General features: G+C 40.2%; 2 protein-coding genes across 3 annotated transcripts in view; one reads left to right on the plus strand and one right to left on the minus strand.

Annotated features, from left to right (window-relative positions):
- The window catches only part of iqsec3b (IQ motif and Sec7 domain ArfGEF 3b), a 30861-nt gene extending 21448 nt beyond the window's left edge, over window positions 1–9413 (plus strand). Inside the window, exons 8-15 of one of the 2 annotated variants that reach the window (XM_065957270.1) lie at window positions 1212–1378; window positions 3523–3662; window positions 3835–3966; window positions 4119–4218; window positions 4984–5142; window positions 5245–5328; window positions 6015–6061; window positions 7145–9413. In XM_065957270.1, the coding sequence (XP_065813342.1) occupies window positions 1212–1378; window positions 3523–3662; window positions 3835–3966; window positions 4119–4218; window positions 4984–5142; window positions 5245–5328; window positions 6015–6061; window positions 7145–7564 (1249 nt within the window). In that variant the 3' untranslated portion in view covers window positions 7565–9413. The remainder of the gene's footprint in view (window positions 1–1211; window positions 1379–3522; window positions 3663–3834; window positions 3967–4118; window positions 4219–4983; window positions 5143–5244; window positions 5329–6014; window positions 6062–7144) is intronic. The other variant, XM_065957271.1, reaches the window with a different exon arrangement.
- Window positions 9414–9795: 382 nt separating this feature from the next.
- Window positions 9796–16950, minus strand: part of ptprq (protein tyrosine phosphatase receptor type Q) — a 39628-nt gene continuing 32473 nt past the window's right edge. Inside the window, exons 57-64 of the mRNA XM_065956644.1 lie at window positions 15736–15826; window positions 15392–15468; window positions 15026–15160; window positions 14777–14902; window positions 14086–14231; window positions 13761–13896; window positions 11108–11231; window positions 9796–11022 (exon numbers count right to left, since the gene is read on the minus strand). Of these exons, the coding sequence (XP_065812716.1) occupies window positions 10985–11022; window positions 11108–11231; window positions 13761–13896; window positions 14086–14231; window positions 14777–14902; window positions 15026–15160; window positions 15392–15468; window positions 15736–15826 (873 nt within the window). The 3' untranslated portion in view covers window positions 9796–10984. The remainder of the gene's footprint in view (window positions 11023–11107; window positions 11232–13760; window positions 13897–14085; window positions 14232–14776; window positions 14903–15025; window positions 15161–15391; window positions 15469–15735; window positions 15827–16950) is intronic.

The following is a 16950-nucleotide window of genomic DNA, read 5'->3' on the forward strand; positions in this document are numbered from 1 at the left end:
TTTTGAAACAGGATGGTTCAAGCTCAGAGGAAATCTTTGGATTTCAGGGTTCTACTGGGAGCAAAAACAAAGTCAAGGAGTGAATCATAAGTTTATTCTCTGTGAGTTTAAAGATGCAGGGGTGATTTCACACTCAGTCTTTCCTCATTGATAGCAATTGGAGTGTAAATATTAAGAATTTCTTCCTAGTGTAAACCAATACAATTAATCAAGAACACAAGCCAACACTCAAAAAATGGCCCATAAAGCTAAAGCATCTCTGTTAAAATTATAAATATTTAAGGATTATTACACTGCATTAGTTTCAGCTGGGCATGCTCACAGAACAGTGTTTGATTTAACATCAGCCCAGCTGTAAAAACCTACAATTCCTTTATTGATCTCAGTTTATTTTTGTTTTTCCATGGACAGTCATGAATGGACAGTCAGTATGCACTGAACATGAATGTTACCTAACAATGATTAAAAAACAAAATCTGGTAAGATTGATTGTTGTCATGATTCGGTGATACAATGTCAATGTAGATCCAAACAGTAGGATTTGTCCAAGAACATACAATATATCAAAGAAAAATGGCTAGCAATGATTTTGTATGACACAAAAAATGTATGGAAACTTAAAAAAAGCCCACAAAATATGTACTTGTTTATGCTATCCATACAAAGAATGGAAGAATAAATTACTACAGATATATATTCAGATGGTCCAACAGGCCCTAGAATGACCTCAATCCAGCCCCTTAATATTTAATAGAAATATATAGAGTTGAAGAAAAAGATTAGGAATAATAACTATTTGAATATCTTTCAAAAAGAGACATTACGTCTCTAGCTGATACAGCAATACAGAGCAGTTGTCAGTTCATTCATCAGAACATTGCTAAATTATTAAAAAAGTCATTATTTTTGTCAGTAGGTTATTTAGCCCAACTCCTAATAGTAGATATTTAAGAGTGTCAAACTGTTTAGCAACATTATGTGTATTCAGACAACATCCAATGAATGGCAATTATCTGTGTTTCACATCTTTCTGTTCTAAATAAAAAGGTATTTAACAGGCCTGCTGTAGATGAGAATTCTGTGCAGCCGATGGCATCGACATCAAATGTTTTTGTCCACAGTAGTTGGTTGACAAGAAAATTGAAATGTACCATTCGACCAAATTTCTCACGCATAAACCGTGTTTCTGTTGTATTCCTATTTCTCCGCAGCCAGAGGTACTGTATGTGTAATCCTGATGTGGTGCAGCAGTTTCACAACCCGGACACCATCTTCATCCTGGCCTTCGCTGTGGTCCTCCTCAACACTGACATGTACTCGCCCAACATCAAACCCCAGCGCAAAATGGGACTGGATGACTTCATACGCAACCTTAGGGGTAAGAGGGTCCAAATACACGAGGCTGTATATGTATGAGAGATATAGAGAGTTTGTATGATGTGTTGCATGTTTCAGCCTCCATGACAACTGATTATATGAGCATCAGTTTTGAACATTGGGTATTTATAGCACATGAACCTTTACTGCAGATCCTGGGTGGATACATCTAAGAGATATGCAAAAAAGGACGATAATGTTTACGAAAAAGAAAGCAGAGGGCAGAGAAAGTCAAAGTTTTACAACAAGCACTCTCTTATCTACCTCACTATCAGTCTTTTGAGTGACAGCCCTTTGGAGTGAAGTAAATTACTCAAAGAGGCGGCGGGCGCCTGCCTCTGCCTGCAACCATCAAGAAAACCATCAGCTGTGCAGGAGGAGATTTCTGATATCCTTGACTCACATCTCTGCCCCTGAGACCGTGGCTTTGACCCATTTAATTGAGGCTCACTTAGCGTTAGATTTAACGATATGGGCTTGGATTTGCGGAAGCATCTCGTCACCTGCACTTCCTGGAGCTCTCAACGACATCTCCACTCGGCAAATTCATACATACATTTACTGCCAGCAGGTCTTATGTGGAGCAAATTCACTTTTATTTTAACCTTCGCCAAACGGAGAATCAGCCATTACACATATTTTAACATTGCAAAACTCAGTCTTAATTTATTATCTGAAAAGTGGTGACGGACTGTAGTGATGGTGTCTGTGTGCTACTGCAAAGTGATAATGCAGCTGGACACAGTGACAGCACACATACTGGGATAAAAGCACATCCTGTGATTACAGCTGCAAATCCTTCAACAGAATAAGAGTAATTTGGGGCTTATATCTTTGATGAAAGCTCCACACAGTAAGTCTAAAATTCAGTCGATGATATTTAAGGATTTATTTTGAATTAATTGTCACTGTGGCTGTTGTGCATATTCCCAATGATCCAAAAAATAATGTAATTCGATTCACAATCAAAGAACTTTAATAATTTCAAACATAAAGAATTATTTTAGTGTCAGTTTTAATTTTTTAGTAGTGATTTCCAGACTAGGTCACTTCACATGGAAGCTAATCAAAAAAAGGTTTTACACAACAGAATAAGTGTGCAACGCTCAACACTGATTTACGACAAGCAAACATGAATACATTGAATAAAAAGTAATTTTGTCATTAAAAGGTAATTTATAAAGGGTCCTAAGACATCCAATGATGCTTTAATAAGAGGGTAAGTAGGTTGGCTAACAGTGTTTCTAATGCAGTGGGTGAAACTAAGTCAACTTTTTGTGTAAATGTTTGTAAAATATTGATCTTCAAACTACTAAAAGTTGGGAACAAGTCAGTGGAATGTATGAAAAATTAAACAGGGTCAGCCCTATGTTCCCACATTTCTAGGACATTTTCAAAATTAGTTCTTGTGTTCCTACATTTCCCTTCAATTTAAGCCCTATCCTCCCACAATATTTTTTAGTTTAGTTTGTTTATTTAAAAGGACAACGTGCACTTACATTAAATGTTTGGGCGCACCAGATTTAGCCATTGTTAGTTTAGTCCATTGCTACTGGATAATGGGTTGGGTGTAATCGGATACCAAATTGGGAGAAAGGGGGATCAAATCTGATACAAATTTATGAAAAAGGAAATGTGGGAACATAGGGCCTAATTTTGGAAAAAGAATGTGAGAACATAGAAATGTAGGAACATAGGCACGCTCCCAATTAAGCAAGAAAAGCTCTTTAACTTAGCTAATGTTAGCTTAATTAACTAGCAAGCCGCAGCTAATAAGCTAGCCAGCACTCAACCAATCGTCGATGTTTGAAATCAAGGAGATTAGGTATAAGTCTTCCATCATTTCTCTCTAAACTACATATGATTGTACTGTTGACATTGTTTGTTGTGTGTATGAATTGACCAGCTGGCAAAAGAGTTTCCCTGCTGGGGATTAATGGCGTTTTCTAAACATGTGACATGTTAAAATGAAAAGCAGGACAGGCTACTGAACTGCACGGCTCAGGGCTAACGACTGTTGGTTATTCAGCATATTCAACTTTATAGCCTTTATGATAAATGTACAGCTTCTTACCTTGATCGTGATCACACCACAGACTGTAAATATGGATCACACCTACAGTTTATGCACCATTGTCTCCGTAGGTGTTGATGATGGAGCAGACATCCCCCGAGAGATGGTTGCAGGCATTTACGAAAGGATCCAACAAAGAGAGCTCCGGTCCAACGAAGACCACGTGACCTATGTGAGCCGTGTAGAGCAGTCCATCCTGGGCCTGAAAACCGTGAGTAAAAGTTGTTTGTTGCGTGTCCTTCCCAATTTTACTCGTTTCAGTGAGCTTGTCTGAACTGGTTTGGACCTACTCCTTTCTCCTAGTTGTGTCATGTATGATTTTGCTGCAGTCCTTTTTCTCAGTAATATCTGTCATCCCCATTCCTTTAACCTCTCCTCTGCAGATCCTCGCCGTGCCCCACAGACGTCTGGTATGCTGCTGTCGTCTCTTTGAGGTGCCTGATGCCAACAAGCCTCACAAACAGAAACTGTCCCAGCTGCAGAGAGAGGTGTTCCTCTTCAATGACCTGCTGCTGGTAAGACCTCAGAGCTCAGAGACTCACTACGATACTCCACACATGCACATTAAAACAACATTTCTTTGTAATACAGCAAAATATAACGAGTTTTAACAGCCAGACATAATCGGATGGATGCAATTCAGCCGTGTTGTGTATCTCTACTGTAGATCCTGAAGCTGTGTCCCAAGAAGAAAAGCTCAGCCTCGTACACCTTCTGTAAAGCTATGGGTCTTCTGGGAATGCAGTTTCACCTCTTCAGCAATGAATGTAAGAAGCTGTTTTACTCTGCAGCATATTTACTCTCAGTACAGTTCAACCTAAAGCTGGAAAAATGCTGAGCTGACTGTGAGAGCCATTGGTTGTTTCAAGTCTCAAGACCCAAGGGATGGCAAGGTGGTCACCAATAAAACAAAATGGCTTGTATGCTTGATTTAGAGTTGGTAAAACTTAGTTACAACTTCTAATTATTGTGCAAATTTGCTGGTCTGCTGCATTGTTTCAAACACTCTTGCTCACTTGCCTGTGCAGTTTAATGCTTGCTTTTCACCACAGAGATATTGTTCTTTAGAATGAGCTTAACATTGACATGCTATAGCAGGCTTGGCGTGGTGATATTTCTGTTGTTATTCTAACCTTTTACCATATTAGATTAACACGTTAGCACACTAACACTAGTATTGAGTAAATTGTTTAATTCAAACAAATTCATCCAAAGTGATCTAAACACACTTGCTTGGAGATAACAGCAAGCTATCCCAAAGCTATTTCTTCAACTTTCAACATGGGGAACATATCTGATCAAACCAACAACAACACAACCCTGTGAAGGCTGAATAAATTGATCTTCCTCCTGAAACATTACAATCTCATTTTGAGAGCATTTGGTTTTAGGAGAACAGCAATATTTATACTCAGGCTCTTTAGATTCAGGCAGTACTCAGCAGCATTTTCATGTGTTGGAAGATCCTATTCAAGAATCAAAATCATTGGTGAAATGACCTTCTTTTTCACATTGTTGGGGTTTCTTATCAGACTATGCCCATGGCATCACCATGCTAAGCCCGTTTACCTCAGAGAAGAAGCAGCTGGTGAGTTTCTGCTCCCCGAGCGGAGAGGAGCTCAGAAAGTTTGCAGAGGAGCTCCGAGAGGCCATCACAGAGGTCAACGAGATGGAGCAGATACACATCCAGTGTAAGGAAGCAAGCACACACACACCTCATCACATGCAAATGTTAATAAAACATACTATTATGTACGTGTGATGTGTAATAATCTCTCTTTCTTGTGTTATAGGGGAGTTGGAGAGGCAACAAGGCATCCAGCACGGAATACACACCAATGGCGGGCAATTGGACACACACACAGGCTCTCCCTCAGGTACTGTTTGTTTCTCATGCAGCATACAAAACTCATAACAATGCACTCATTGCACATAACCATTCATGCATTACTCAAGGAAGTGTAGAAAATACATATACAAAGGTTAAAGGCCTAAGGTCTTAGGTTAATAATACATTTTAAGATTTAAGATGATAATAAAATGTTAATGAGTGAGAGTTATTTAGAGGTGCTGGAACTAGATATGTTTTTTTTTTTTAACCTTTTGATTTATCAAGGCAAGCTCTTTGTTTTCCTTGTTTCCACTCTTAATGCTTTCATATACATCTTGTTCTAGTTTTGTTTTTACCAGACAGATTAAAGTGATATTGACTCGTCTTTGTCTCAGCGTGAAAGCAAAAGTATTGATTTTAACCAAGTAAGTATAGACTTACATCAAAGACAGGTTTAGAAATGCTTGTGTACATATTTCTTCAGTTTAAAGATAACACTTGGCTAGCTGTTTCCCCATGCATGGTGCCTTTATGCTAAGTTAAGACAAACACATACGAGCTGAGAATTCATTTTACCATCTCACTCTAAGGAATAAAGCAAATGTGCAAATGTTAAATGGTTTTATAAACAACCATCAGCGCCCTGTATGAGGGAACTGTTCTCAGTTTCTGACATTACATGTGAAACTAGTTAGCAGATTCACTTTAAAGTAAAGCCATTTGTTCCCACAGGCCAACAAGATCCGTACGATAAAACCGGAAACAACAACACAGTGGAGGTAAGTTTTAAAAAAACACTCTTGTCTCGCTCAGGTAAGTGTCTGCACTCCGGCTCTGTAGGTGGGGTTTTAGGTGTGTAAGAGTGAGTGTGTGTTGTTAAGATTGGGGCTGAACCTCATCCTGAAAGGACAGTCTGCTTTATGCTTTGCTTTTAAAAGAGCACCGCCTCTGGCACATTTCCACTATCCAGCTAAGGATACAAAGGCCGCTGAGAGGAGCCGGCTATAGTGGCTCTACCGACAGTCTCTTTCTGGGCCTCGTGAGTGGATCAGCAGCCACTCTGCTTGCTATAAAACATCTCTTCTTTCATCAGCTGTCGCTTGACAGCCTTACTGTATAAGCTTTTGCAAGCCACCATAAGCCTGGATGGCTCTTAGAATACCGTCGACAAAGCCACATAAGCTTGATACCGTTAACAGTCTGTCGAGTGTGTGGGCGGGTGTGTGTCTGTAAAAAAAAAACAGCCTTTCCTTTAACTAAGCAAAGTGACAGAAGCCCCCTTTCCCGTTTTACTCCTTTGCCTATTCTCTCCTCGCTCTCCTGCTTATATCAGTCAGTCCTTTAGGTTTGTGTAAGTGTTTTAGGGAGACACCACGCCCTCGGTGTCACCTCTTTCCTATCCTGACACTCCCTCTATCGTTAAGCTTCTCGTTCTACAACTCATGTTGATCATGTTCGTGCGCGCACACACACACACACACACACACACACACACACACACACACACACACACACACACACACACACACACACACACACACACACACACACACACACACACATTACATCCAAAGCGTCTTTGTGTCCTTGTCCTTATCTCTGAACAAATCTTTCCATACCCTGAATCCTTTTCTCTTTCTGGGCTGGTGTTTGTGAAAAATGTGATTTAGAGAAAGTTGAAATCATGCAAAAACATGATTAAGAGAAAACAGAGGGGTGGGTTGTGTATTTGCACGTGCTTGCTCTGCATTCTACCTACCTGCATGCCTGCATGCCCATGTGCGTAACACACCAGAGGGCTGCGTAGAGGCTGCGTTCAGGCTGGTAACTCCTCATGCGTTCTCTGACTGTTCCTAAACTAGGTGTCAATTCACAACAGGCTGCAGACCTATCAACTGAGCCAGCCCAGTATTGAGTCCACGCCTTTGGCCCTGGCTGCACCACCCGCCTTGCTCAGCCCCATTCAAGCTGGAGAGCTCCGCCCAGAAACACTCATCCAATGCCAGCAGATTGTCAAGGTGATCGTGGTGGACCAGAGCGGGCGAGGGCGTATGGAAGCGTTCCTCAGCCAAGGCCCAGCCGCCCATCAGCTCATCCAGTCCGCCCTGTCCACGCCTGTGCATGTCCGAGAGGGGGACGGCCCCCAGCCCCCCTTGCCACCTCCCCCACCACCTTACAACCACCCCCACCAGTTCTGCCCTCCAGACTCACCCATGCCCTTCCACCACACCATGCCTCTCACCCGCAGGCGCAACTCCAGTGGCTCCCGCAGCATTGTCTGACTCAGCAGTTTCTTTATGAACCCCGGGGGCCAGAGAGGACCCTCACATACACACAACACAGACATGCTGTAGCACGAGTTGACTCACTCTGAAATACAAATAAAAGCAAAAGAAGTTACGAAGTATGCATCACAGAGGAAAAGGAAACAGGTATCTATCCAGAGTCCTGACTGAGTGGTGGCATTTGAACAACAAGAAGTGTTTCCAAGAGACAACTTTTCTTCTTTTCTTTTGTCTCCGACATGTCACCCAGTAGCCGATGGTGTTGTCTTTCTAGATTTCACGTGCTTAACAAAAATCTGTGACTCTACATTTTTGAATTTCACCTCGCCCTTCGATCATGTCAGTGAGCCGACTATAAAGCAGAGGGAGGATGGCAGCCCTAAAAGGACAAATGATGGCTTTACATATGACAGAAAAAAACTCTATTTTTGGTGGGTTTCAGTAGGAGTGAGGATTCATCTCAGCAGAGCGTAAAGCTTCTCCTCACTATCTTTTTATTCTCATCTTGGCATAATGTGAAAAACAGGAGTACCAGCTTATGTATTTCCCTCATTTTACAGGGAACAGTTAATAAGTATGCATGAAGGAAGAAGGGAAAAATATGTGCTGACATGTCTACCTTGTCATGTGCAGTGCTGTGTATTAAGCAAAGACATTGCTACTCACCAAACATACCCAAAACCATATCCTAACGACAATCATATTTTTCTGTGCTTCATCGTGTTTTGCTAAACTTGTGTGAGCACATATCTCCTCGGTAGTGTGTGACTCCCCCTGATTCTGTGGCGTTTTGGTTCCCAAGGAGCTCAGGAAAGGATTTCACTGTAGCTTGTAATATGTACACCTCTTACGTTGTACTGGAAGCAGTGTACTTGTGTAGCATGTGTTCATTCTGCTTACTCGTGCAGCAGAGAGTAGGGCTGCTAATTCATCCAAAACAAAGGCTAAAAACAGCCAGATGAAGCCTTTTTTTCTCTCTCTTGTACATTTACTCCTTAAAGGTTTCCCAGTGTTAATAATGTTATAACCTTTGGACTAAGGCAATATATCTGCCCTGAAAACTCCTAGGTTTAGTTTAAAAAAAAAAAAGAAGAAAAGAATGATAGTAGCTCCACACAGGGTAGACCAACGCCACCTCACAGAAAATAAGTATTCTATATTTTCTTGCACACTTGAAATGTTATAAAAGCAGAGATGCATTCCTATACTGAATGTTTATCAGGGTGAAAAACCGAAGCTGTCCATGAAATAATCACTCATTTCATCCATGTGTAGTCTGTTCGGTGTCGATGTTTTCGAACTCGAGCCAGTTTGTACAGCAGATCATAAATCATCCATCGGAGAGACACACCAAACCATGTCTTGTACCTTTTGCACCACAGAATATATTGGATATATTGTAAATAGGTCAAATAGATTTATTCTAACAAAGTAATTGGTTTGCCCGGTGTGTGTATCTACGTATGTATTTGTACAGAGAAGATCTAGTTTAAAAGAAAAAAGGATATTATAGTTATTATTATAGTTATTATTAATCACATTTAATATCAGGGGGTGTCCTAAATCCTACTGCTACAAAGGGACGGGAAACAGGCAGCTTTTATAGAACACACTCCAGTTACCATGGTAACACAAACTGATATTATTACAGATCTGCATTCATCATTTAATGGCCGCGTCATATTATTATTATTATTATAGGATTATTAAGAGATGGCTGTGTCACCTGTTATCGGGTGTGTCAAGGGCTATGCTGTGCTTGGTGAATATGCACAGTAAATCACAGTGCGTGCGCACACACACACACACACACACACACACACACACACACACACACACACACACACACACACACATATATATATATAAATATAAACACTGATATTTATACGTGTATACACAGCCTAACACCCTGAGAAACACACAAACATGCACATAGCTGCCAAAGCAACAAAACAACAAATCCAGCTTCCGACCATCTTAAAATCTGCTTGATTTCTCAAGTCAGCGACTTCATGTTGTGTACTGTAAACTCTGACTTGCTTATACAAACAGCATGAGATCTGATTTTTTGTTCTTTTCATTTACAGCGTACACCCAGGGGAAGGGGGTTGATTATAATTTTGTACCATTATTGTCAGGGCATGTTGAGTTGATTGATGTCACCCCCCCCCCACCCCACCCCACACACACACACACACACACACACCTCTAACTCTACCAATATCTTCTCCCTTTTTTCTGTCTGACCCCCCCCCTTCTCCTGTAACTTCTCCGTGGTTGTCATGGAAACGCACCAATCTGCATCCTCCTCACCGTGGAGCACTGTCATTAATCTTTGCACCCTCACGATATTTCTAAAAAGGAGATTTCTTAAAGACCAACATGTTTACTAATGGAATATTTCTAATTTTTCTGTTTGAAGAGAATGAAAAAATAAAGTAGTTTTTACTCTCGACCACTCTTTGACCCCTCTCTGTCTGTCTGTCTGTCTGCTGTCTGTCGAATGGCATCAAAACAGCATCCTCCCACAGTCTCTGCAATCTTTAGCACTCCCTGCCTCTCTAATGAATAAATCTGCAGCACGTCCAGGTGTGCCAGAGGAAGGTGGCGGAATAAAGAAGCTTATGGGAAATCAGTGTTTCCTGCTCTGAAATCATGCAGTAATGAATGAGGTCAGCGTCAAGCAATATTCAATCTGCATTCTGCTTGTGGAGTGTGTATCTGTGTAAAGTGGCGAGTCTGCTCTCTAAACAATAAAACCAGCAAATTGTTCATTTCATATTGGAATGCCAAATCAGCCGCATGTAGTCAAGAGTCTTTCAGGAACAGACGAAAGTGTTTTGGTCAAGTGTCAAAGCAATAAAAATAAATAAATACAAGTACTTTTTATTTTAGCAAATCACTCTTGAGAAAGGATAAACCAAACAGAAATGTTGTCAAAAATGTGAAACAAGCAGGAATACTTGAACTTGAAACATAAAATACCATTTGGCTGAATAAATTATCTTACAAAAACATATCAACATTATACAGCAATTACAATAAACAGTGAAATCAATTTGTGCAAAGTACATAAAGATGTGATAGAGCTTTGACGGTCAGTTCAACGTTTCAATGTTTTCTCCCTGACGTACTTGGTTACGTTTGTCCCTGTCTCCTCTCTGTTTTTCTCTTTTTCTTTGATAAACAAGAGGACAAGAGGTTCATTAACGGTAAGACCGTGCTGAGAAGTGGGCGGAAGTGGAGCGACGAAGTCTTAGTCGACTGGAAAGCTGTTGAGTTCAGACTGTGCTGTTCATCTCCTCCTGCTCCCTCTAACGTTGAGTCATGGAGGTGTTCTGTGCACAGATCACATCCAAGTGACCTTTAAAAAAAATCATACAAATGTCTCTCTCCTTCCTGTCAGAGTGTCCCTCACATAGTGGTCTCTTCCCATTCCAGTTCAACATCACCTGCAGACCAGAACAGAGGTGTGGAGTGAGCACTGTGCTGTGTGGAGTGTGTGTTTATTAACAGTGTGTGTATGTTGTTGTTTACCTTCCATGGCGTCCAGCGAGTCCATTTTCTCCAGAGCAGAGTAGCTGACAAACCAGATGGATTGGCTGTTTCCTTTGTTGTTCAGAAGTTCCAGCGTACTTTGGTGCAGGAAGATGTACTGGGCCTGACACACACAAAACAGATACACAGCAAGTTATGTCACAATTGGTTTTTTTTTGCAAGACGAAAGATAAAAAGGCAAAAACGGACGATTACAATGATTAATGATTACAGACCAGATATTAGAACAATTTTTCAACAAATCAGAGTTAATATTTGTTGACGTGTGGTTGGTGTGTGAGTGTTCTGATGGTGAAGGCTGTGTCAGGTGGATGTGTAGAAAGGGAGGTAAGAAGGAAAGAGTTCAGGGAAAAAAAAATCCTCACAAATTCTACAAATAATGTTCACAGTATCACCATCGCTAACGCCAAGAAAAAATGTTTGATTTCGGTTTAAAAAAGAAAAAGAAAGAAGAATAAAAAACAAAGTCCCTGAACTTTTTTTTTTGCAGACTGTCTTTGTGGCTGTTGACACACATGAAATCACAACAACCATGTTTAGGGTCCTGACAGGGATTTTTTTTTCTCAGCACTGTCGTGTCTGATGAAGGCCAAACAATAATGAAGCAGAACAAATTAAAAAAAACAAAAACATAACAGCAACATTACCATAGTCTTTAGAAACCTGTGGAAAACAACATGGATTTTAGATTGTGAATTACTCACACAAGATCAAGATTATGTCACTGAATTCTAGTTAAGGAGTGTAATTACGGGACATTTACGGTAACATTTACGGTAACAATTTTCTAAACTTGAAGCTAGATTGAATTTTGATATTGAGAATACATTTTTCTTCATTTTGCAACAGCCAAATTCATGGAGATATAACAGGATTTGGTACCATGCTTCAAGATAACGTCCCATGACTGCAAATCAAAAGAAGCTCATTGAGAACAAGGCGTTTTTTGCCTCATAAAGCCGCTCATTAGTTTCCTTCTCTGGCTGAGTGGAGAGATATAGACACTTGAGAGTGGCATGCTGATAATGATTTATGTGCAGCAACTCTTTGGTTTGACCGATGAAGAATAATAACCGTCATCCCTGGAGGTTGCTTGTTCTGCCTGTGTCTATTTGTTATTCTAAATGAACTGAAACCAATGTTGAGCTCAGTGGCTGTCTGTTGACACAAGAAACCTGCAGTGACCAAGTGGAACCATAGAGGTAAGATGTTGTCTGCATCCTTTATAAGGTTTAAAAAAAGAAAAACAGCAGTTAGTGAACATTAAGCTTAACTAAAATTAAATCCCCTAGAGTCTAGACCTTCCAACAAATAATTTAACAAGCCCCCGCTGTGCTGTGAGATATGACATACTCTACCTACTACGTTTTAATTTACAGCATATGTATATATTTAAAAAATATGCCTCATGACTCCATGGTGTCACTTAAATAAAGGACGTAGGGACAACCTTTTCTGGTTGGAATAATATAGAAGTTTAATACAGCAGGCGAGCAATAAGAACAGTCTTGCTAAGATTAGAATTTTTATCTGATAGGACGGACGAAGAGTGACAGGAGAGATGGGGGAGAGTGGGGAATGACATGCACCGAAAAGCAAAAAGGCCCGGGCGTCGAACCTGCAACCAGTGGTATGAGCACTGGTTAATGTAACAAAGAGAAAGCTCTGTTCCCTGCTCTTTTGTTAAGTGTCGATTGATCGTTAAGTGTTGATTGATGATATGAGGACAGTAGCCTCCTCTACTGCTCTGCCAACTGAGCGAAACCAATGACCCTACTTTATATTGAACATAACCCTTAAATAATCCAATTTTCTTGTAAATGTCCTCTGAAAGTACAAAGATACTTTCCCTTAAATATCTAATTTCGCATAAAAACAGATAGCACTGTAAGAAAGTAGAACTATGAATGACTTATGAGGATCTGGTGGTTTTTGTTTCTGCTTCTAAATACGAGTTTTGGGTCAAAGTATTACACTGTAGGATTGTTTAAAGCTGCTGCTTGGCCTTTTGTCTCAATGGTGACATTTGTGAGTTTACAACTGATGGCCTCTTAAAGCTAAGCTGCTATGCTAATGGTTGGCTGTTTGGCACACTGAACACTACTGTCACAGAGAATTATGCCCTCATGAGTTACACGCCCCTCTTGTAGCTGCAGACACTGCACGCTCGTCTCTCACTGCTGAAACGCAGACACCAAGTCATGTGCAAAGCAACCAGAGATAATAATAAGACAATAACACTTTGAAGAAGCTCAGGCACAGGGCTGAGCGTCCCAACAGACTGTGAAACGCACCACTGATGCTTAAGTAATGACTGAATAAGGTAATTTCAGGATAGTTTCATGCTGCTTCAGGAGGGGGAATCCTGCTCTGCACATGTCTTTAATCCACTGCCAGATCATTCCCTTCGTAGAAAAAAATGAATTTTCAAATATTTCCTCATGGGGGACAAGATCACAGCAGGGCAAGAAGTAATAAGTAGGACAACCACGCTGCTACTTTTACTGGAACAACTTGAGACAAAAAGCTGTACGAATCTTCTGTGTTTTGCATGTTGTTAATCCTCTATTTGGTTGTGAATTTTAACCGCAGGATTAGAAGAAAACAACATTTATTTATGGATATTACTCACCAGATTCTGCACCATACACATCCTCTCACTGCGGAGTTCAGCCACCAGGCCATATATATCCACAAAGTCGTGATCTCTGACGTGCTGAATGAGGTGGTCCAGAGCAACAAACACACCTGTTCTCCCCACACCAGCACTGAGAAACAGGGAGAGAACAGCACACACTCACACACTCACACATTATACCGTCTCCTGCTCAGTTAATGTTGTTTATAGATGTGTAAAACAGCACGAAAATTTAAAAAAAGTGGATGATTACATCATTTAAAGTAATGCTGTTTAATGATGAACCATGCAGTGTCTATTTTTCATCACTGCTCAGTACCTGCAGTGGACCACTATGGTGCTGTTGTCGTGTCGGTGGGCTCGAACAGCTTTGACAAACTTGATGAGGGTGCTGCAGGACTCTGGGACGCCGTGCTCAGGCCACGATGTGTAGTTAAAGTGACGCACCAAAATGTAGTGGCCGTGCTGCACACAAGAAGTCACACGAGAAGTAAGAATTATACAAACGTATTTCCCTGCCTTAGTTTAATTTATAATGTGGAACCTGCAAGATGAAGATTTTGTTGAAATGACATACTTGCATACTCATTAATTAACATGTAACACAGGTGAAAAAAAGTGATCACATTGAGTTGAATGAGAAGATCAATATCACTGTGATATCCAACTGTTAAAATAAATCTGAAGCCAGGAAACTGTTAGCGCTGCTTAGCTTAGCATAAAGACATGAAACAGCTTCGTATTTGCCCCACAGCCATGACAGTGATCTGAACTAATTAACTTACTTCTTGTCCACAAATAATTACCATATGAATTAAAACCTGTTTCATTTCAAACAAAAGGCCCCTGCAGTATTTCACTTTCATTATTATGATTCAGTCACAAGGCTAGTTGGTAAATTAGTGAATAATGAAGTATTTAATGTATTTAATGAAGTATTTAGTGTGTGTTTTTGGGAGTTTCAGAGTGAAGAGTACGTACATTCAAAGAATATGTTAAAGCTTTGTCACCTTTTCTACTTTGAGGGTTCTGACAGTCCAGTCAGGAAAGACTTCCTCTGACACTTTGGAGATGAGAATGTCACTAAACACGGACATTGGCTTATTGTCCTCTGGCCAGTACTTATGACACCGAATCTGAAATGTCACAAACGCACACAAATACACACCAACATCAGCTTTTCCTAGCAGATAAAAATCATCCTGGTATGCTTCCTCTGAATCTTATTTCATAACAGTGACAAATATCTCATGACGCACTCTGCCTTTCTCGTAACACTGTGTGAGCATGGCGATGGTGTGAGTTCCCGTTTCCCAGATCATCCTCCAGAAATCTGCCACAGTGCCAGGCAGAGGACCCTGGGTGACGATGAACTCATTGGGACAAAGGTAGCCCTGGAAACAGAGGAAAAAAGAGAAGAGAGGGAGGTTATATTTGCGACGTACAGCATACTTTACATTATCTTTGGCAAAATCTCTCTTTTTGAAGGAACACACAAAAGGACAGGAAATTGTATGGAACAAACGCCTCTGATTGCAACAATGTCTCATGCCTGCATAACAACTCTCACAACCTGATCATGACTCAAGTGGAAGCGACCCCCCCCCCCCCCCCCAGGTACTCACTGAGACAAAGCTGGCATTGATGTAGTCAGAGCCTGCAGTGCCCGGTTCTGACAGCAGTTTCACTCGGTTGTTGTTGTCTGGACACACAGTGAAATAAGAAAAAAGCTTATTAGAAAAACATGAATATGCATTTGTAATTGTAGTTCAAGTACCGGTAATTGCTCATATACAAAAATAATTGTGGTATACCGCAGTTAGCAGAGAAAAAGAGGTGGTTACACGCACATCATGTAGGTGAAGGGCAAAAAGCAAAACTGAGAAAGAAGATAGGCCTGTTTTGTTTTTTTTAACTAAAAATACTGCAGTTAGCAGAACACTTTTTTTCATCCAGCCAGACCACTCACAAGGTTTGATGTTGGGGAAGCGGTTTTTGGATTTGTTCCAGGGCAGGTCAGCGTCTGTGGTTGCCAGGTCCTGCAGCAGTTTTGGGAGCTCCTGTGAAGATATGATGCATCAGTTTTTTTTTTTTTACACAGAAACAGATGCATTTAAAAAGTCAGGACCTTGTTAAAACAAAATGCTTCAAGTTAGATCTGAGACTCACAGTTTCCCATTTCTACTATGGCTCAATTTGATGATTACAGTTGAGAAAAAGCACTTCCAATTTACTTGTTGCTTTGCACATTTCCTAAAATGCCTAAGCCAAATTGTCTACATTGTGATCAATGATTGGTTTTATATTTCTTGATTTAAAAAAAGATTGTGTCTATTTCCGAATAAAAAATTCATTGATTTGTCTACATTGGTGATTTTGATCACACAAACTTTATTTTGCTTTATTTTGTTAACTGTTGTTATTTTTCACTTAAAGCAGGCCAGTGCTTTGTTTTCCCAGAAAGATTATTTGGTATTTAGAGGCTACTTTTCTACTTTTGTGAAATGCTCTGTTAATTGTCAGTTTTTTCTGTACCCTTCCCGAAATGTTTTTTCTCACTTGAGATGCAAATCCAATTGCTCTTTTGCTTTACAAAGTGGAATGTGAAAACCTGGACTCATAATATCACCATCTTCAGACTTTTCACTTTAAAACAACTTCAGAAAAAAACGTGTGGTACAGTGTGGGGTGAGTTTCAGCATTCTGCACTTAAACTCAAGTGTTTCACTACATGTATGAGCTGTCCTGTGTAACCCATCGTCATTGCTGAGAACTTTTACAAATGTGCCCAAAGCAACTGAGAAAAGAGAACGATTTGAGTTCTTATTTTAATGTTTAAAATATGAGTTGTCAAGCAATTTCTTTCAAGAAAGTGCCACAGGTCCCTCAGCTGGTAGATAATTACATGTTCGTGTTTCAGATGTCTGCAGTTTGTAATGACTATGTCTTTGGTATTGATGAAAAAAGAAAAGCATTGTGTATTTTTAGACAAGGGTAGGTTTAGCTTTTTTGCAGCTGCTGTTTTTGTTTTTTCTCTCTATGCATGCCGATTTAAAAAATGTGTTTGGCCCCTTTTGGTGTTGAACAAGAATTAAGCTTGTATTGATTCGATTTGCAATCATTGTCCAGCACTCTCCTTTATTTGTACCTTTTCTACCAATAGCAGACTTCATACTTTTTGTCA

The sequence above is a fragment of the Labrus bergylta genome, chromosome 7, assembly GCF_963930695.1.
Source record: "Labrus bergylta chromosome 7, fLabBer1.1, whole genome shotgun sequence".
Lineage (NCBI taxonomy): Eukaryota > Metazoa > Chordata > Actinopteri > Labriformes > Labridae > Labrus > Labrus bergylta.